At 50.4% G+C, this 20,333-nt stretch overlaps 1 protein-coding gene across 5 annotated transcripts in view; it reads left to right on the top strand.

Moving 5' to 3' along the window:
• C13H16orf95 (chromosome 13 C16orf95 homolog) overlaps positions 1-20,333 on the top strand; it is a 45,027-nt gene that overhangs the window by 6,445 nt on the left and 18,249 nt on the right. Inside the window, exons 2-8 of one of the 5 annotated variants that reach the window (XR_006891444.1) lie at positions 661-718; positions 2,532-2,583; positions 3,309-3,449; positions 9,702-9,848; positions 10,659-10,695; positions 13,889-14,108; positions 16,408-16,620. Coding sequence is in view for 4 of the 5 variants with exons in the window: in XM_046680892.1 (XP_046536848.1) it covers positions 661-718; positions 2,532-2,583; positions 3,309-3,449; positions 9,702-9,848; positions 10,659-10,695; positions 13,889-14,108; positions 16,408-16,420 (668 nt within the window). In the remaining variant the exon portion in view is untranslated. Of the gene's footprint in view, positions 1-660; positions 719-1,030; positions 2,428-2,531; positions 2,584-3,308; positions 3,450-9,701; positions 9,849-10,658; positions 10,696-13,888; positions 14,109-16,407; positions 17,818-20,333 lie in introns of those variants that run through there. The other 4 variants (XM_046680892.1, XM_046680895.1, XM_046680894.1 and 1 more) reach the window with 4 other exon arrangements.

Here is a 20,333-nt window from a genome sequence, read left to right as displayed (position 1 = left end):
GCCTGTCTGTCCATGACTAGAACGTAGCACACTGAGGTGTCACCCGCCCATTAGGGCTAGAGCTGCTTACGATGGTTTGGACAGATATCGATATTAATCGACAGTATTAAAGTCAGCATAAAAATACTGAGAAGTGAGGACTAACTCATTCCAAGAAATACAATTTGGAGTTTGTGATAAAGTAAAGGAACATAGGCAGAAAGCATTTCGTTTTAGGAAAATGTGAAGACTTAAGGCCTCTGCATTTCAGCAACTGTCCCGAGCGCACACGTGCGCGCGGCAGGAGCGAGGGTGGAGGAAGGGGAGACTAAGAGGCAGAGGAAGACAGGCCAGAGAGTTCAAACAGCACTGGGACCCTCTGGAGGACAGCGGTTTTGAATTCCGTGGCCTTTTAAACCCCACGTTGCTCAAGACCCACGCATTTCTCTAAAAGTCACACTGTGAGCCCATCGGTCGGGTTGCAGATTTAGCAGTGCAATGCGGATCGCCCAGTTAGATCTGCATTTCCGAAACACAACCAACGACTTTAAACACAAGTGCGTCCCCAGCACGGCGTGCGATATTCAGAGGTGCTCTGTCCTTTCCGAAACCGGCCCCGAGCCGCCGTCCCGCCACCGCACGGCAGCGGGGAAGCGGACCCACCTCTTTCTCTCCTTCCAGGGGACCGAGGCCCCGGCTGGCGCGCCCTGCGGCCCCGCAGGCCCACCCGTCGGAAATGGTGAGTGGGTTTCCCGGCTCGGGGGAGGGCAGCTTCCGGGGCCGACTGCGGGAGAACCGCGCGAGGAGTCTCCTGCGCCGGGTTTCTCCTGCGCTCCGCTTCAGGTCTATCCAGCCCTGCTGACCCGCTGACCCGCGACCCCGAGGCCTGTGCATCCAGGGGCCAATCAGCCGCCAGCTAAGTGCACATGCCTAGAAGGGAGCGTCTGATTGGCTGAGCGCGGACCAATCAGCGGGGCGGGGCCGTGAGAGCAGAAGCGGAAGGGCCCGATCTCGGAGTGGGGCGAGCGGAAGGGGAGGAGCTTCGGGGGTCGGCGCCTTGCTTGGGTTTGAGAGCGCTCCTTAGCGTACGAGTGGCGCGCGTGGGAGCCAGCCCCGGCTTTCGTCCCTCTCGTCACCATGGTCATCGTCACCACCATCACCACGACCTTATTTGAGCCGCGGCGGGCACTTCCGGGAGCCCTCCGGTGCCCGCTTGGTCTGTCAGCGCTCACTCGCACTCCGAGCGCGTCGTGACGGGCAAGTGCGTCCCCGAGTCTCGCAGGCCGGGCCGGGGACACCACACCTGGGGGAGCCCCAGTGCCCCCGAATCACCTGGGAGAGCTTGTGAACCCCGGTCCCAGTAGTAGCTTGTACCACATAGGACAGGGACCACACCTGCATCGACATAAGCACAAAGGACAATTTATTGTTTTACTGAGAATGTCTGGGGCGGGTCTTCAGGCATGGATGTATCCGGATGCTCAAGGACTGGGGTCAAGGACTGCTTCCATTTCTCAGTTTGCTTTCCTGTGTGCTGGCTTCCCTCCCGGAGGCAAGATGACCACCAAGACCTCTGGAAGCTTACAACCTCAACAGAAAAGGAGATTCTCTTTCCTAGTAATTTCAGCCCTGAGCCCCAGAATGAGTTTCCTTGGGCCGACTTGAGTTAGGACACCATTCTGAGCCGATATCTGAGAGGAGCTGGGCCTTGGCTTTGGGCGCGGAGTGGGGGATTCGCACCCGCTTGGACTCAGTGGGCTGGGATGAGTGTCCCTCCCCAACCCCCTGACCCCCCAAACAGCAAAGCTGTCATTACTGTGTTCAGGCATCAGCTGGGAGGGTTGAGCTCATTGACCTGAAGCTGTTGCTGTAATGAAGCTGCAATAATCATGATTGTTATAACAATGAAACAAAAACGTCCCACTCTTCCAGTTTGCATGTTACAAAGCACTTTGACACATCGCCGTCAGGGCCACCAGGCTTCGCTTGGTGTTGGATTCATGCCCTCTGGACACTCTCCATATGACCGACCTTGTAGCAGTTTGTTGGGGGGGAGAGTGGGGAACAGTAACGGTCTGTTTAGCCTCAAATGTTTTGTCATCCCAGAGACAAAGCACCCGGGTTTTTATACCAGGAGTTTCATTAAATGTACAGTTTTCAGAACATTTCTCTTTAGTATTGCAAGTAAGCTTGGGGCGTCTGATGAAGCATCTTAGATGATGTGGTTGGCAGCTCCACGTCTTGGAAGGTTCTCGTCAGGTTGGATGTTCCTGAAGGGCCTAGCACAAGTTTAGCTGGAGTGTGCCAGAAGCAAGTAGATTTGGGAATGCAGGATTCCACAGCAGTCTGACATCTGGGAGCTTGCACACACTGCTTCTGTCATCACTTCCTGCCTCCTCTTGGCCTCAGAAGGATGACCCCTTCTACCCCTGGGATTTAATGATATGGGTCAGTTCCAAGAAGGCTGGCCCAGACCCTCACCTTAGCACCCCTGCCCCCCCAGTTTACACAAAGCCCAGAACTTTCTAAGCCTTCTTGTTCTTTTTTTCTAGGAAGAGCACATTTCAAACCTTTAGGAAAGAAGTGTGTCTCACAGATCGTGTGGTAAGGAAAGCAGACCCTCCACTATGCTGACATGCCCTGACACGCCCCTGTGGGGTGGGGAGAGCAGAGAATGTGGGTCCAGAAGGAGCGTCTCATGAGAGAACGTGTCAGACACAGGAGTCTGTGGTTGCAGGGGCCATCACTGAGCTCGCAAAATCTCTATATGGCCTCACCCGCTGCCTCCTCTCACCCAACTCCTCATGACACCTTGAGACAGGGATTCAGGCGGCCTGGGAGAACCAACGCGGCCCCTTAGTGTACCCGCAGTGGGCATCAGCTTCTTCATCTGCCCCTGGCGAGGATGACTTCCCCTCCTTCCTGTCTGTGGGTGCGATGGGGACCACATCAGATGGATGTGGAAGCCCTGTATGCAGATTGACACAGATAACCACAAAAAGGGCAGTCATGTCCCCACTAGAGCCGGGTGTATTTCCCCATTTTCAGAGGGGGAACCTGAGATTTGTGCACGGTAATTGTCACGAATCCCAGCCACCTGGTCTGCATGCTCTAGTGGTCCCCCTCTAAACGACTTTGGAGGGTCACGGGGCAGCCGTGGTAGCCTGGCTCTTTCTGAGCTGCAGGAGCTGAGGCCGCTGTCCCTGCTCCCGGATGCCCTGTCTCAACCCAGGCTTCCTCTGAGCATTGACTTAGTATTCTAGAGAGCTCCTTGGCTCCCATTGTAAATGCAGCATCACCTTCAACTCTCTTTTCTGGCTCTTGCTCAGATGTGCCCTGTCCCCAGCACTATTCTCCAAGAGGCCGTCTGCTGTGAGTGCCAGACCAAATTCGGGGGCCGTCTGCCGGTGCCCAGGGCTGAGGCGGTGCTGCCTTACTGGGTCCCTCTGTCCCTGAGACCCCGAAAGCAGGTAGGTGACCTGAACTGGGAGTTCTTTACCTGGGTCCAGGGTGAATTTCAGGGGACCAGACATCCCTCAGAGTCATAAGTATTAGGTGAATGATATTTTTAAGTTTCTGGGAGACAGTTTGTGATTTTTTAAACCAGATTTATGGAGATGTTATTGACATGATAAACTGCATATATGTAAAGTGTGCAGTTTGATTAGTCTTGAATATGTATGCACCCATGAAACCACTACCACAATCAAGATAACATACATCCCCACAACCCTAAAAGGTTTTCTTGTGCCCCTTTGTAACACCACCCAACCCTGTCTGCCCTGCAGTGTCCAGGCAACCACTTATCTGCTTCTGTCCCTATAGATTAGTTTGCCTTTCCTTGCATTTAATATAAATGGAATCATATAGTTTGCACTCTTTTTGTCTGGCTTCTTTCACTCAGCACGGTGATTTTTGAGATGCATCCACGTGGTGGCGTGTGTCCATAGTTCATTCCTTTTTAGGGCTGAGTGTTGTTCTATTGTGTGAATAGACCACCGTTTATCCATTCATCCAGTGAAGGACATTTGGAGCATTTCCAGTTTTGTCTACTACAAATAAAGCTGCTATGAACATTTGTGTAGAAGTGTTTGTGTGACCACACCTTCATTTTTCTTGGCCACATACCTAGGAATGGAATTTCTGCATCATATGGTAGGTGTATGTTTAACTTTTTAAGAAACTGTCAGCCATTTTCCAAAGTGGTTGTACATTTTGCATTTCCTCCAGTAGTGGGTGAAGTTCCGGTTCCTCCACATCTTCACTAACACTTGCTTTGGTCAATCTTTTTAATTTTGGCTATCTTAATAGGTGTGTATCTCATTGTGGTTTTAATTTGTATTTCCATAACAACTAATGATGTTGAGGGTCTCTTCATATGCTTTTATCATCTGCATATCTTACTTGATATGTGTCCATTCAAATATTTTGCCCATTTAGGGAAATTGGGTATTTTTTTTAAAAGATTTTATTTTTTTCCTTTTTCTCCCCAAAGCCCCCAGGCACATAGTTGTATGTTCTTAGTTGTGGGTCCTTCTAGCTTTGGTATGTGGGACGCCGCCTCAGCGTGGCTCAATGAGTGGTGCCATGTCCGCGCCCAGGATTCGAACTGATGAAACCCTGGGCCACCTACGGTGGAGCGCGAACTTAACCACTCAGCCACGGGGCCGGCCCCTATTGGGTATTTTTTTTTATTACCAAGGTTTGAGAGTTCTTTGTATATTCTGGATACAAGTTCTTTATCAGATATTCAACTTGAAAATGGTTTCTCCATGTCTTTGTCTTGTCTTTTTATTCTCTTATTAGTGTCTTTCAAAGAGCAGAAGTTTTAAGATTTGATGAAGTCTAATATATCAATTTGATCTTTTCTGGATCTTGCTTAGATGTGCCGGTCCCCAGCACAGCATTGGTCATGCTTTCTAAGCATTTCTAAGAAGGCTTCACCTAACCCAAGGTCAGAGGTGTTTCTCCTATGTTTTCTTCTAGAAGTTTTATGGTTTGCAGTTTATGTTAGATCTTTGGCCCATTTTAAGTTAATTTTTGTGTATGACATGATATGGCCATATACAAGATATGTGTATGATACGGATTGAAGTTCATTTTTTTGCATGTGGATGTCCAGTTGTTCTAACGTCATGGGTTGTAAAGATCATCCTTTCTCCACTGACTTGCCTTTGCACCTTTGTTAAAAATCAGTTATCCATATATGTTTGGGTCTGTTTCTGATCTGTATTCTGCTCTGCTCATCTATCTTCATGCCAGTGCCAACTGTCTTGATTACTGTGGCTTTAAGAAAAGTCTGGAAATCAGGTAACATTAGTTCTCCAATGTTGCTTTTCTTTTTCAAAGTTCATGATTCTAGGGTCTTTGCATTTCCATGTGAATTTTAGAGTCAGTTTGTCAATTTCTACCAAAATGTTCTACTGAGATTTCAATTGGGATCATCTATCTAGATCAATTTGAAGAGGATTGTCTTCCTAACAATATTGAGTTTTCTGACCCATGAACATGGTAATATCTGTATTTATATAGATCTTCTTTAATATCTCTCAGTAATATTTTGTGGTTTTTAGTGTACAGGTTTTTCATATCTTTTGTCATATTTATTCATAACTATTTCATATTTTTGATCACTGTTTTTTAAATTCAGTTTCTGATTGCTCATTGCTAGTATTCAGAACTACCATTGATTTTTGTATTTTGATTTTGTATTGCACAATATTACTAAACTCATTTATTCTAACACCTCTTTTTTATAGATTCCATCAGATTTTCATCTGCAGATAGAAATGGTTTTATTTCTTCCTTTCCAATCTGGATGCCTTGTATTTATTTTTCTTGCCTAATACACTGGCTAGAACTTCCAGTACACTGTTGAATAGAGTGGGGAGACAGACAGCCTTGTCTTTTTCCTAATCTTAGAGGACAGCATTCTGGTTTTCACCATTAAGCATGACGTTAGCTGTAAATTTACATGCCTTTTATCAGGCCGAGGAAGTTCCCTGCTATTCCTAGTTTGCTGAGAGTTTTTATCAGAAATGAATGTTGAATTTTTCCTGTACCTAATGAAATCATCATATGGTTTTTCTTTTTTGCCTTGATACGATGAATTGCATTGATTGGTTCTCAAAAGTTAAGCCAACCTTTCCTAGGATAAACCCCACTTAGATGTGCTATTAATGCTGGATTTGTAGAGTGAGTGGGGAAGTATTCCCTCATTTTCAGTTTTCTGGAAGAAGTTGCATAGAATTGGTGTTATTTCTTCCTTGAGCATTTGGTCGAATTTGCCAGTGAAGCCCTGTGGGGCTGCAGCTTCCTGTGTGGAAAGGTTTTTAACTACAGATGTCATTTTCTTCGTGGACACAGCCATTCAGGTCATCCATTTCTTCTTGAGTGAACTTCAAGAGTTAGAATGTGCATTGCATCAGTGTTGTTGAATTTGTTGGCATAATATAGTTCATAGTCTTCTCTTATTACCCTTTTGATGTCAGTAGACTCTGCAGTGATTATAGAATGTCGAATCTCTCATTTCTTGTTTTGTAATGGACTCTCCAAGGGGTCAGTGGCATCAGGGTGACTGAGTCACAGTGTTCTAGGCAGTGATGATAGCCTCAGTCCCTCCTGGTGGTCATTGTGTCATTTGAAAGTCAGGCAGGGTAAGTAGTATCATCCTCTTTAGCAGGTGGGCAAACTGAGGTCCAGTGAGGAAGAGGGGCTTATCGAAGGTCACACGGTCAGTCCTCAGCAGATCGGGGATTAGAGCCCAGGGCTCTGGTCTGGGTCCAGGACTCGCTTCACTGAGTTGTGCTGCTGGGCATCAGGGAGGAGATGACCCTGAGCAGGATGGAAGGAACATAGAAGTCAGGGTACCCAGCACGTCCCATCGTGGTGACAGCCCCAGCCTCCCAGCTGGTTTCCCTGCCTCCACCCTCTCTAGCTCTCACTGTCCATTTCCGACTGCTGGTGAGCTTTGAAAACCATGGATTGGGTCCTGTCACTCCCCCGTGGCTCCCCATTTCCCTTGGAATATGGCCCAGACTCCCTGACATGACTCCTGGGGCCCTTCCCGATCTTGCCCCTGCTTGGTTCTCCAGCCCCTTTTCCACTTGCCCCTGGCCTCCTGTTCCATCAGAGGGAGGGGTGAGGCTCAGGTGAAAAGAGACTGATGGGCGGTGGTTTCTGCCAGGGTCTTTGGGAGGGAGAGGAGTCTCCAGGGTTGGTTTATGGCTTAACAATGTCTTCAAGGTCCCAGACTCTTCATCCTTCTGCTCAGAGTGTTGGTGCTGTCACCTTTAGTGTCTCCAGATGGTGGCTATGGGTTTCTTTCTTCACTGTGATGCACATGGCAGAAACTGAGTGTTTCCAAGGTCGTCCTTTTTCAGGCGGCATAGAAGGCTTGCTCTCCCATCCTCTCTTTCTTATCGGGGATAAAACATTCCCAGAGCCCCAGCTGACTCTCTTCCATCTCTTTGTCCTCACCCCCAGACCCCTTCCTGGCAAAGCCCTGACTGGCTCATGCTGGTCCCTTGGGACTGAGCTCTTTGCCCCATGGGCAAAATTGGGTTGTTTTAACCAGAGGGAGGAAATGATTGCTGCGTGAGTAACCCGTGAGGTCTGCCCGGTGCAGCTAGTCCTGTTACCCGCATCCTTGGAGGCCTCAAACCGGCACCTGCTGCTCTCCCACCTCCGCCACCTGGCTCAGTGGCCCTTTCTCGGACAGCCTCATCGCCCTGATGTTCGCCCAGCCCCTCTGTTCCCCACCTCCCGGCGTTTATTCTCTCACGTTGGACGGTGCTTCCTCGTGAGCTGCCATGGGCGGGCCGGGGTCTCGTCTGCCCCGGCGCGGTGCCGGCCGTGGAGAACACGTGTAGCAGGTGCTGGCGGACTGGGTAGAACTGGCCAGCTGCTTGTCTGCGGGGCAAAGGGCTGCAGGTGGGAGGTGCCCCGTGCCCTGGCGGCAAGAGGCACAGAGGTGGACGGGGTCCCTGGGGTCTCCAGGCCTTGGGACTCCTGCTTTGTCTGAGCCTTCACATCCCCTCTGCCTGCAGGGCCGTCTGTGCTTTGTGGCACATTCACACACATGCTGTAGTCCAGTTCTCCTGGCAGAGCGTCCACTCAAAAGTCGTTATTATTTCTTAGAATGTGGGACATGAGCACCTGCTGGCAAGTCGCAGCAGTAGAAGGAGGCATCGCAAGCCTGATTCTCCCTCTCCTGTTGCCCAGCCCCTCCCCCCAAGGCTTCCTTGCGTGTCCTTCTGGAGGTTTCCGTGTGTGTTCTTTCACTAGTGATGGACCACAAGTTGCCCAAACACCCAGCTTGAAACCGCAGTCGCTGCCGTTGCTCCTGAGTCTGAGGGCGCTCTGCTGGGCAGCTTGCCTCCACGTGTCCCTGGTCTCGAGGCAGGGGTCCTGGCCCAGGCGTGGTCTCCTCGTAGCCTTGGCAGAGATGCAAGAGCAGCTGGAAACCTGCAAGGCCCCTTCGGCCTGGCCCGGAACCAGCTGCTGTCACTTCCTCTTTATTTTATTGCCAGGCCAGCACATGATCTAACTAAAGTCAAGGGGTGGGCTCCACCCTGTCCCTCTCCTGGAAGGAACTGCAGAGTGACAGGGCAAAGGGCAAAGCCACGGGGAGGAGTGAAGAATTGGGGCAAGAGTGTGACCCCCCATAATTCATATACAAGGAAAATTGCACATATATTCTTTCCTTTAAAAATGCAGGGGCCGGCCCGGTGGTGCAGCAGTTAAGTGCACACGTTCTGCTTTGGCGTCCCGGGGTTCGCCAGTTCGGATCCCGGGTGCAGACATGGCACCACTTGGCAAACCATGCTGTGGCAGGCGTCTTACATATAAAGTAGAAGATGGGCACAGAGGTTAGCTCAGGGCCAGTCTTCCTCAGCAAAGAGGGGAGCATTGGCAGTAGATGTTAGCTCAGGGCTAATCTTGCTCAAAAAATAAATAAATGAATAAGAATAAAAAGTAAAGAATGAGCTTATATTATTAATAAATAAATAAACAAAAATGCAGATGGTAGCATACCGTACTCACGAGGCTGCATTTCCCACTTAACATCGTGTCTCTGCGTTCATCCCATGTCAGGACAGAGAGGTCCACCTTGTTCTTTCTAAAGGCCACCCTATTTCCTCTTGTCTCCTGTCCCGTCATTGATTGTCCCTTATTGACGGGCATTCAGGCTGTTCAGTCACTACAGCCAGTGCTGTGATGAGTGACCTTGTGCTTACGTTGTTTTGCAAACACACCCGTGTCCTCCTAGGATACAGTCCCAGGAGTAGAATTGCTGGATCAATAACAGTCCATTTTAGACTCTGACCAATGTTGTCAAAATGCTGGCAGAGCCCTCTTTATAGCCAAGGACGCTGAGACTCAGAGAGGCTAAAGTTGTGCCCAAGGGTTGCTCCTGGAGGCTGCCGGGCTCAGGACAGAGCCAGGTCTCCCGCCTCAGACTGTGTGTCTTGCCACGGTGCCACATCTGCCTGCAGAGGTGCAGGCGTTGGGTAATAAGGGCAGGCGGACCACCAGGTCCTCGTGCCGCCCGCCCCTGGGAATGTCGTGAGGGAGAGACCGTGCTCCCTCAGCCAGGAGGTTGGGGTGTGCTTGTGGGAGGAATGTAGAAGAGGAGGTCCCCAGGGCCCTGTCTCCCACACTAAGTTGTCTGGGGTGTGGCTCCATCTCCCTTTGGACCTTCTCTTCCCTTCCTCCGTTAGATCCAAAAGATGGTGCAGTTTTGTATCCCCAAAACCACCAAGTCGTGCCTCTGCCTGTGCCACCACTTTGGGGGCCGCCTCCCAGTGCCTAGGGATCAGGCTGCGATGCCCTACTGGGTGCCCCAGGCCCTGAGATCTCCCAAGAAGGTAAGACGGAGGTTCCTACAGCAGCGAGGCCTGAGAGTGGGGGGTGGCCCTGCGGAGGGACCCGACAGGAGGGGGAAGGGTGCTGGGTTCTTTCCTGCCGTGGCCTCCATTGGTGTGTGTGGGGGGTCCTCTGGAAGCCATGGCCGAAGGCAGCAGAGTGCAGGAGGTGAGCGGTGTGTGGGGAGGACCAGCTCAGGTGTCCTGGTGGCTGTTGGGAAGGTGGTACACTGCTCTTTGAAGAGGGCACCCGTCTCAGCTGCCCCCTTCTCCTCGCCTGCCTCCTCCTCCTCTCTCCACTTCTCCACCTCACTCACCTCCCTTCCTCCTCCTTCCCTCCCCTCCTCCGTCACCCAGCTCTCTCCCAGTCTGAGCCTCCTGCACTTACAGCCCCCAGCGCTGGCAGGCGTGGAGGGAGGGTGCGGGGAAGGACCGTGCTTAGAGTTTCTGTCCTTGCTCTTTGGCTCTGTCTGGCCGCCTCCATAGCTCTGGGTTCTTGGGTGGCAGCTGCGGGGGCTAGTGGGCCCGGTGTCATCTCCTCAGCCCCGGGGCCCCTTCTCTCCCGTGCTTCCAGTGTCCTGGCTGGAAGTTAGAGGCTTCCTTCCATCTCACTCACTTTCCAGTTGCTGGTTTTCTGTCATCGAGGAGCAAACTGTCTCCAGAATTAAGACCCAGAGGCCCTTTAAAAGGAGACCATTACTTGCATTCTGAGCTGGCCATAGACCCTCTCAGGAGGTTTCCAGGCCCAACCACAGGCCTCCCTCTTGGTGGATCACTGGGGCTGACACATTTTGCCCACGTTCTTTCTTATAGGTGGTGAGAAGGCAGCAGAGTTTTCAAGGCGTCCAAGGTAACTCAGTGTACACGTGTCTCATCCTCTCTCTCTCCCTAAGGAAGGAGGGGTCTCATGAAGATCACGATGGTGATGGGGATGCTTCTCTCATCCCCAGCCGTCTGTCTCACAAAGACAGCCACAGACCACTTCTCCCACCCTTGCAGTCGCCGGGCATCACTAATCACCCACCATCTCTCCCCCATGAACCCAGAGAAGCCTCAGACTCTACCAGTCTATCAGCATTGGCTTTCTGGATGAAGCCGGTTAGCAACCTGGAGTTAGATGGTATCTAAAGTGTTTTTTTTAAGCTCTAATTTTCTATAATTCATGACATAGTATGTGTGCGTGTGTTCTATACACATAGATATTCCTGTATTCGTGACATAGTACATATTCCTACATTCATATATTCATAACACGTTATATGTTCATGACACTATATTTGTGCATATCTTCATTTACAGTATATTCATACATTCATGTTTGTGACCTGGTATATACATATATTCATATATTTATGACATAGTGCATACGTAACCATTTGTTCATGATGCAGCATATATTCATGACAAAGTATATTCATATATTTTTATATTTGTGACCCAGTATATATATATATATATTCCTGTACTTATGTCATAGTGTACTAGGAGGTGGCATCTCCACCCTGACTGTTAGTTTCATTGTCTCTGAAATGAGTGGGTTGACTTGCTTTTGAAGGTGCTTTCCCACGCTGATGGCTGACATGCCTGCTTTCTCTGTGTTGTCTGTGAGCAAAGGGGTGGGCATGTTTTGTGGGCTTGTCTCATGTGTCCTTCTTGGCGTGTGGTGGTCAGACTCTGCATAGTGAGTACTGCTCGACCGGGTCTGTGAAGGAGGAAATGGACGACACCGAGAGGCTGGATGACTGACACCAGGGTTCCTGTGATAGGCGGGTGATTTGAACGGCCTGCCCAGAGCCAAGGGGTGCAGGGCTGGGTGGGAGAGCGCTGGGGAAATGCATGGCAGCCACCCAACACGCCCACCTCTTCGGGCTGCAGAAGATACACACAGTCATGCGCTGCGTAATGACGTCTCAGTCAACGGCAGTGGTCCCACAAGATTAGTACCACATAGCCTAGGTGTGCAGTTGGCTATACCATCTAGGTGTGTGTAAGTGCACTCTGATGTTCACACAACGACGAAATCACCTCATGACACATTTCTCAGAACATATCCCCATCATTAAGTGACGCACGACTTTATTTTTTTCCTGAGTATAAAAGTAACACAATTAGGAGCAGCATAAATTGTCACAGTTTTGGTGGCGGGCAATTTGGAGGTTTCTATCAAATTATAATGTGTGTGATCTTTAATCCAGCAAGCCTACATCTGGGTAACATCTGTGGACACTCCCACACATACGCTTGTCTGCAGCACTGAGTTCTTTGGCAAAGTACAGGAAGCAACAGAAGCGTCTCTCAGTGGGAGGATGGACATAAGTGGGCGTGGATTTGAAATGTGGCACCTGCCACGTAGAGTACACAGCTGTCAGGGACACAAAATGGACACCCAGACACATTGCGACCTGGAGCCCATATGATAGGACTCCATTAATATAAATTTACAAAGACAAAGCCCTGTGTGTCGGTAGATGAAGGTTGGGCAGAGTGTGTGTGAGCTGACAGTCACGGGGGACCTGTGGGGAAGAGGGTGGGTCGAGAGAGCCTGGGGCCGGTGCATAAGGAACAGAACAGAAAGCAGGACAGTGGCTCAGCTTTCAGGTCCAAGAGCCAGAGGTCACTTTGTTAAAAAACACTCAGCAGTGGGATGAGAACAGTAGGAGAAGCTGCTCTCCTAACTGATAGTCACACATTTCTGGGTTTATTTTCATTAGTTGTTTTTGGCTTTGAATACTCTGCATCTTTAAGGAAAGCTGAAAGCTCAGTTTATTGTTGAATCGTAGGCATCAACTGATACGTTGTTAAAAACCAGTATTAAACTTTACTCCAGTCATTGTTTTATAGTTCAGGCAAATTTATATTAATAATGTTCGGAGCCTCAAACCCGTTCCAGCCCCGCAGGTGTTCACAGGACAGGACTGGGAGCGCGAGTCTCTCCTGGGACCAGGAGAGTCAGGGTCCTTCTCTTCTCGAGCTTCACACAGAATGATTTGAAAATATGAGACATTTCCCATGGCCTCAAATCCAGCTGATTGCCTTCTTTGTGTGTGTGTGAGGAAGATGTCACTGAGCTAACATCCGTTGCCAATCCTCCTCTTTTTGCTTGAGGAAGATTGTCACTGAGCTAACATCTGTGCCAGTCTTCCACTGTCTTATGGGGGACACTGCCACAGCATGGCTTGATGATCGGTACTAGATCTGCGCCCGGGATCCAAATCTGTGAACCCCGGGCCGCCAAAGTGGAGCGCGCGAACTTAACCACTATGCCACCAGGCCAACCCCCTGATTTCCTTTTTGAAGAGAAGATCCATATTTCTGATCTTGTATTTTCCTTGTAAAGAGGGGGCTCATGTGCTTTTTTTTCTCTATGCTTTTGCAGTAGAATTGTTATAAGGAAAATATATTATGTTTTATGTTAATAGTGCATTTTTATATTAGTATAATTAGAGTGTACATTTTATAGTAGTAGCATGTTAATAGTGTAATAAAAATAAGTAAGTGATACTATATCAAGAGAGTCACAAGTTGACCAAAGCAGGTCTCACAAAAGCTACAGAGTGTCTAGGAAAGGGACACGTTGGCATCCCATTTGTGGTTGTGGTCGGTGATGACTTTTGGTTATGGGACATTTCAAATACCCCACCAAACCCCGTGTTCCCATCACTCAGCTTCAAGCCAATCTGGTTTCATCTGAGCTTCACTCACCCCATCCACCACACCCTGGAAAATAAAGAAAAGGATTTAATGTGGAGCAACCCCAGCTACATATCACATCCTTTCACCCATAAATATTTCAGTGTGCAACTCTAAAGATAAAGACTCAGAGCACAGCCACAAGGCCCCCTGATCACCCTGGAAATAAACAAACACCGGTGTTCTCTTCGTCTTCATGAACGTCGGGTCAGCGTCCACACCCCCTGGATGGTGACCTGCTTTTAACCATGCCATTCTGCCCTGGGCTCTGGAGAGTGCTCCTGTGTGTACAGACTCGGGAGTCACCGTGTACCCACACCCTGTCTGGGGCTTGTTTTGCTTTCTCTGCCTAGAAACCCTCCTGGACTTGTGCTTCCGGTACAACCGCTGGCGGATCTGCTGCGACAGGCACGTCCTCCTCAAGTGGCAGCACCTGCAGGCCCTTTACCAGGATGAGCCGATGGCCCTGGGGAGGGGAGGAAGCCCCCCAGCCTCTCTGCTGCCTCTCCTGCCCCTCAGCCTCAGCCTCCTGACTCTCCTCCAGGCCGTCCTGAGGGTCATGGTGGCCATTCGGTGAGCAGGTGTGGGCTGGGGGCAGTGGAAGCCCTGGGCCGGTGTCATTCCCTTGTCTGCTTCATCCAGGGGCTGGCAGGGTTCAGTGGAGTCAAGAATGTGGGAGATCTTGGTTGTAATTCAACAGAATGGTGAGAGGTGGGTGCGGCCATGATTGCTCTTAATGTGGTTATCATTGTCCAGACTCTTGCTCATTCCCGACATACATATCTTCTTATCCCAGCAAACGGACTGGAAGAGCAATCTAGAGAGGTCAGAGTTGATGGGGGGAGCTGGGCATCTGGAGCCTGTCCACCTTTCTTCAGCTCATCGCTGTTCCCAAGTTCTACAATTGCCCTGCCCCTAAAAGAAGACCCGTCCCAATTTCTGTAAATTTCTGTCATGTAGGGGTTGAAAGTGGATCTTAGAGACAGCTTGCTCAGCCAGCCCTCTGGGGTTGAGCACACCCTCGGGCGTGGGGACCTGCTGCCTCTTGCCAGGCCCCAGCCATTGAGGCTCCACTTGGAAAGCCCTTCCCTGCCTGGAATGCACGAGCCTGTCCAGGCCCCGTGATTCTCACCTGGAGGCCCCCTCATACCCTCCCCACTAGGCCTCCAAGGTCACCCCAAGGTCATGGCAGGGCCTCCCCTTACCTGGCTGCTTCCTTTATTCTCCTCCAAGTCCCCAGTCTGCCCCTCCCTCATCACCTGTCAGTGCTTCCTGCTCAGTTCTTTCCATCACCCTAAATGTAGATGCATGTAAACACACACACACACGTGTAAATAGAAGATATGCCGATGTGTATCGAATGTACATAATTCAAATTTGCATAGATTGTCTTGTTTGCTTTTTTTTTTTTAAGGATTGGCACCTGGGCTAACAACGGTTGCCAATCTTCTTTTTCTTTTCTTTTTTCTTTTTTTTTTTCTGTTTTATTTCCCCCCCCCCCCCCCACCCGCCCCCCCGGTACATAGTTGTATACCTTAGTTGCAGGTCCTTCTAGTTGTGGCATGTGGGACGCCGCCTCAACGTGGCCTGATGAGCGGTGTCATGTCCGTGCCCAGGATCCGAACCCTGGGCCGCTGCAGCGGAGCGCGCGAACTTAACCACTCGGCCACGGAGCTGGCCCCTTGTTTGCTTTTTAATTGTCTCCTCCACACAATTGTAAGAGGAATGGTCTAGAAAATGTCTAGTATCTGAACAGTTGTAGGTGTCTTTTGCCCAGTTTTCTAATTGTTCACTGCGAAAGGTTAGCTCTGTCTGTCACCCCTCATGGCCAGAAGTGGAAGTCCCTCTCCCTTGCGTTCTGCTCGCCCATTCTCCTAGTGTTGGGCGCTGATGTTGCTCTGACTCCCTGGCAATACAAACCACACCATGATGCACCTCTGCGTACGAGTGCTGACGTGGCCCTAGGCCGCAGCCTCTCTAGGGCGAGTGCGTCCCGGAAGGGGCCGGTGGGGTCCGTCAGCTTTCCCTGATCTGTGAACAGCAATAGGGCAGCATCCTGAGATTTTCCATCTCTGCTTTTCATGAAGATTCACCTTTCTTTGTATATTTGCCAACTGGATGTCAAATTTAGTTGGATTCCCCTGTACCCACTCTGAGAAGAGCAAATAAGACACTTGACTGTAGATGGTACATGTTAAGTAGAGGGTCAGGATAGGCCAAAAGGAAAATTGCCGATGATTTCATAGGAGGTGTTTCCTTCTGAGCCAGGCTCTTAGGGCGGAGGTGCAGGCCCCAACCAGCTGCTTAGGAGAAATATCTTGCCTGGCTCGGGTGTATGCCGGGTGCCCTGTGAGATCTCCCAAACTTCTTGACCAGCTTATCTCAGGAGAAGCCACCAGCTGCCCCTCTGCTGGCCTGGCAGAGACCTGCTAGTGCTGCAGAGGGCTCAGAAGAGCAGGCGAGCTCAGAGCCTTCCGACAGGGAGCCCCGAAGAGCAGACACTGAGTCAGGCACTTGCCTTCTTGACTGGACTTGTCGTAGCCTTCATTTCATCCGATTCCTTTCATAGCCCTGCAAAGCTGGGACTCTCCAGAAGGAGAAGTGGGCCCTGAGGGGCTGAGGGGCTCGCCCGAGGTCCCACAGCTGGAGAGGGAGCCAGCTAAGACTGCGCCCTGGTGTCGCCTCACTGAACCCCTGTCCTGTCTGGGCTCCTCAGGGACGGCATGTACTGGGGACCAGGATGACATCCCCCACCACTGTGGGGGCACCCCCATCCCCACCCCACGGAGGTTCCCCAACAGGCCCTGCCAGGGCAGCGTGGTCTCGGCCCAGGGGACAGTTCCTGCTAACTGCCTTTCTCTTTGCTTTCCAGCGAGTTTTTCTGAGTTTGAAGCTGGAATCTTCAGCTCCTGTCGAGAACATCAACAAAGCCGTCAGTCACAATTGAGGTCTTTCCCGGAAGCCGTCAGATCAGGAGGATCTGTGACAGCCACTGTTGTCTAAGATCAGGTTAACAGCCGAGATCCAATCTGAATTCTTTATCATCGGGTGACTCTTGGTTGTAGCGGAGCTGCTGTGAATGCGGGTGAGATTCTGGGGGGAGTGTGGTCAATAAATGTTATTTGTGAAACTCTAAGCTGGCCACGTTTTTAAAGATAACCTCTGATTTTCCTTTGTGGGGGAAGGCCTTGCTCTCTACCTCTGGTGCCTGTGGAGGGGCTGATCCTCGGTTTCTCTTTCCTCTGCGAGGACGGCAGACCCACTGCGCAAGGTCCTGAAATGGTTTTAGCAGCTGTGTCAGGGGGTCTCACTTTAAGTAGCATAGAATTGTACGTGAGTGAGGTTTTTAAGTTGAGATGTCACTCACATACCATAAAATTCACCTTTCGAAAGTGTATGATTCAGCGGTTTTTACTATATTTGCAAGGTTGTGCAACCATCACCACTGTCTAATTCTAGACGTTTTCTGTCGCCTCCTAAAGAAACCCTGAACCTGTTAAGCAGTCACTCCTCCTTGCCTTCTCCCTCAGCCCCTGGAAACCACTAACCTACTTTCTGACTTTTCCTATTCTGGACATTTCGTCTAAATGTAGTCCTATCATCCATGGTCTTTTGTGTCTGGCTTCTTTCACTTAGCACCATGTTTTCAAGGTTCACCCCTACTATAGCGTGTCTCAGTGCTTCACTCCTTTTCATGGCTGAGTAATATTCCACGATATGGCTGGACCATGTTGTGTTTATCCATCATCAGTTGGCAGACCTTTTGGTGGTTTCCACTTTTTGGCTATTGTGACTAGTGCTGCTTTGATCATTTGTGTATGAGTTTGTATGTGGGCGTGCTTTCATTTCTCTCAGGAATGTACGTAGCAATGCTGGGTCATATGGCAGCTCTGTTGAACACTGTGAGGAGCTGCCTCAGCGTTCCACAGTGGAAAACTGCCCATTTTGGATTTTCTATCCCCAAGGCCTGAGGGTTAGAATTTCTCCACAGTCTCGCGAACCCTTGTTATCTGATGTTTTGATTGTAGCCATCTTTGTGGATGTGAAGTGGTATCTCGTTGTGGTTTTGATTTGTATTTCCCTAAAGACTAATGACATTGAACATCTTTCCTTGTGCTTATTGGCTATTTGTAGATCTTCTTTGGAGAAATGTCTGTTTAAACCCATTGCCTATATTTCAATCGGATTATCTATTTGTTATTGTTGTTGAGTTTGTGTTCTGTGTATATTCTGGATACTAGATCCTTATCAGATAGATCATTTGTAAATATGTTCTCCTGTTCTGCGGATTGCTGTTCACTTTCTTGATGGTGTCCTTTGCAGTACAAAAGTTTTAAAGTTCAATAAAGTCTGGTTTTCTATTTTTTCTTAGGTTGCTTGTGCCTTAGGTCATTGGGTCACGTCTAAGAAACCATTGCCTAATCCAAGGTCCCAAAGCTTTACTTATGTTTTCTCTTAAGAGATTTATAGTTTAGCGCTTACATTTACGTCTTTGATCTACTATTTTGAGTTAACTTTGATCTCTTTTGAGCTAATTTGGTAATTTTTGTATGTGAAATGACGTAGGGGTCCAGGTTCATGCTTTTGCATGTGGCTATCCAGTTGTCCCACACAATATTCTTCAAGTGGTAAAATTATAGAAAAGGAGAACAGAGTAGTGGGTGCCAGGGATCTAGGAGGGGCCGAGGTGGGAGAGAAGTGGGTGCGACTATCCAAGGGCACATGGGGCATCCTGGGGTGATGGCAATATCCTGTGTCTTGCCTTCATCAGTGTTCTGGTGTGATGTCATGCTCTAGTTTTGCAAGATGTTACCAGTGGGGTCAACTGGACAGAGGGTGACACAGGATCTCTCTGTATCACTTCTCATAAGTACATGTGAATTGCCAATTACCTTGAAATAACAGTTTAGTTGAAAAAGCAATACAGTTTGCTTTGGGAGTTTTTGAGTATATAGAAACATACAAAGAAATAGAAACCATTCAAATACCCTACTCTGAGCTCACCTTTGTTGTCACCTCAGAGTGAAGGAATAGACTGATTCCCACAGGAACCAGACTCTGGGATGCATGCACTGGGGCATCCACCTGAGAGATGGGGAGAAGAAAGAGGTGGGGAATCTAGTCTGAGGACGACCAGGGCTGTGGTCCGTGGGCCAGGGGCAGGGCCCGTGGGCCGTCTCGGGCTCACCCTTCTTTCTGAGCTGGCCGGCGTGGAGGGCCTCCAGGCTTCCCTTGGGCAGGCAGAGCCGTGTTCTCCTGGGGCACATCTGCAGTGGACCAAGGGCAACACTGAGTATGATTCATTCAGTCAGCAGGTATTTATTGGTGCCCAGTATGTGCCAGGCACTGGGGGCAGAGCATAAGAGGAGTGCCGACCCACAAGTTGCCCTTGGGCTGATGGGACATTGTGACACGGGGGATAGTTGCCATAATGAGTAAGGTACTGGTGAGCATGGGGGTGGGGCTGCAGGGGATGCTGTCGGTGCCCTGCCAGCATTCCCATGTTGCCCCAGTTCCAGCAGCCCCTGCCTGGGGTGTTCTCTAGCTGAGGAAGCCTGTGTGGGACAGGCTGGATGTGCTGAGTAGTGAGGCCCTGGAAGCAGCCCTCAGCAGATGATAGATGGGAGTGTGGACAAACACCAGCCTCCCCCTCCGATGGACAACTCTGAGCTGTGTTCTCCACTATCTCCTGGAGGCCCCAACAGGACTGAGCCGCTACTGCCCACAGTGGTCACCTTCCTGATAATGCCCTTTGTCCTGGCTCCTCCCCTTCCCCATCTCACTTCCCCACTCCCTCACAGCCTCCCTGGATCATATCCCATAAAACACAATCCTTGCCTCAGGCTCTGCTTTGGGGGGGGAACGTAAGCTAAGACAAGGCATGCCAACCCAGTCTCGAGGGTCAGGGAAGTTTCCTGGGGGAAGGCCATCTGAACTGAGATTTGAAGATGAGTCGATTATCCTGGTGATGAAGGCTGAGGACAGAGTGTCCAGGCAGAGGTGCACGTTGTCAAGGCCTGCAGGTAGCAGTCTGGCGTGTTCTGCCCGTGCAGGAAGTTCATGCTTCGAGGAGACAGCAATGGAAGATGGAGCAGGGGCCGGAAGGTGGGAGGCTTTAGCGGTTTTTGAAAGGCCACAAGTGCGTCAGACTTGCATTTGGGACAAGCCACTCAGCTGAAGCAAGTTGAGTAGAGGGCGAGAGTGGACACAGGAGACCACTCAGAGGCTGTGGCAGAAAACCGGGCGGGGGACGGCAGTGCCTGGACTCCGGGGCCTGAGGCTGGGGTTTTACTCCAGGGACGGAGGAGTGTTTGGCCCCTTCATTCAGAAACCTGTTCAGACACCCTCCTGGGGAGGGATGTGGCCACTTGTCATTGATGCAGTGCCGCCATGGCCCACGCTGGGCGTGCTGTGTGGCTGTCAGGGACCTGAGCCCCTGCGCTCCTCTGCCCGTGTGTTTTCTTGAAGCTTGACGTGCGCCACGAGAGGGCGCTGTGTGAAAGTCTCATCTGGAAACCTCTCAGAGGAGCTGGAGAAGGTCAGGACAAGAGGCGCTCGGTCACCCAGGTCGCCCTTTACCTGTGCCTCCTGCTGCTGCTGCTGATCGCCTTCTCCAGGTGGGGCTCTGAAATCTGCCGCCTTCTGGGCACAGTGTGTTCCAGGCAGTGTGAGAGGCTTTGGGGAAGATGCTCCTGTGGTCCATGGCACCTGGACTCAAGTCAGGGAAAAAAACCCCGTCCGCATCCTCCTCCCTCCCTCCCTCCTCTCTCCCCCGCCTCCTCCCTCCCTCCTCTCTCC

Source organism: Equus quagga, chromosome 13 (genome assembly GCF_021613505.1).
Source record: "Equus quagga isolate Etosha38 chromosome 13, UCLA_HA_Equagga_1.0, whole genome shotgun sequence".
Lineage (NCBI taxonomy): Eukaryota > Metazoa > Chordata > Mammalia > Perissodactyla > Equidae > Equus > Equus quagga.
This window is presented reverse-complemented; position numbering and strand designations above follow the sequence as displayed.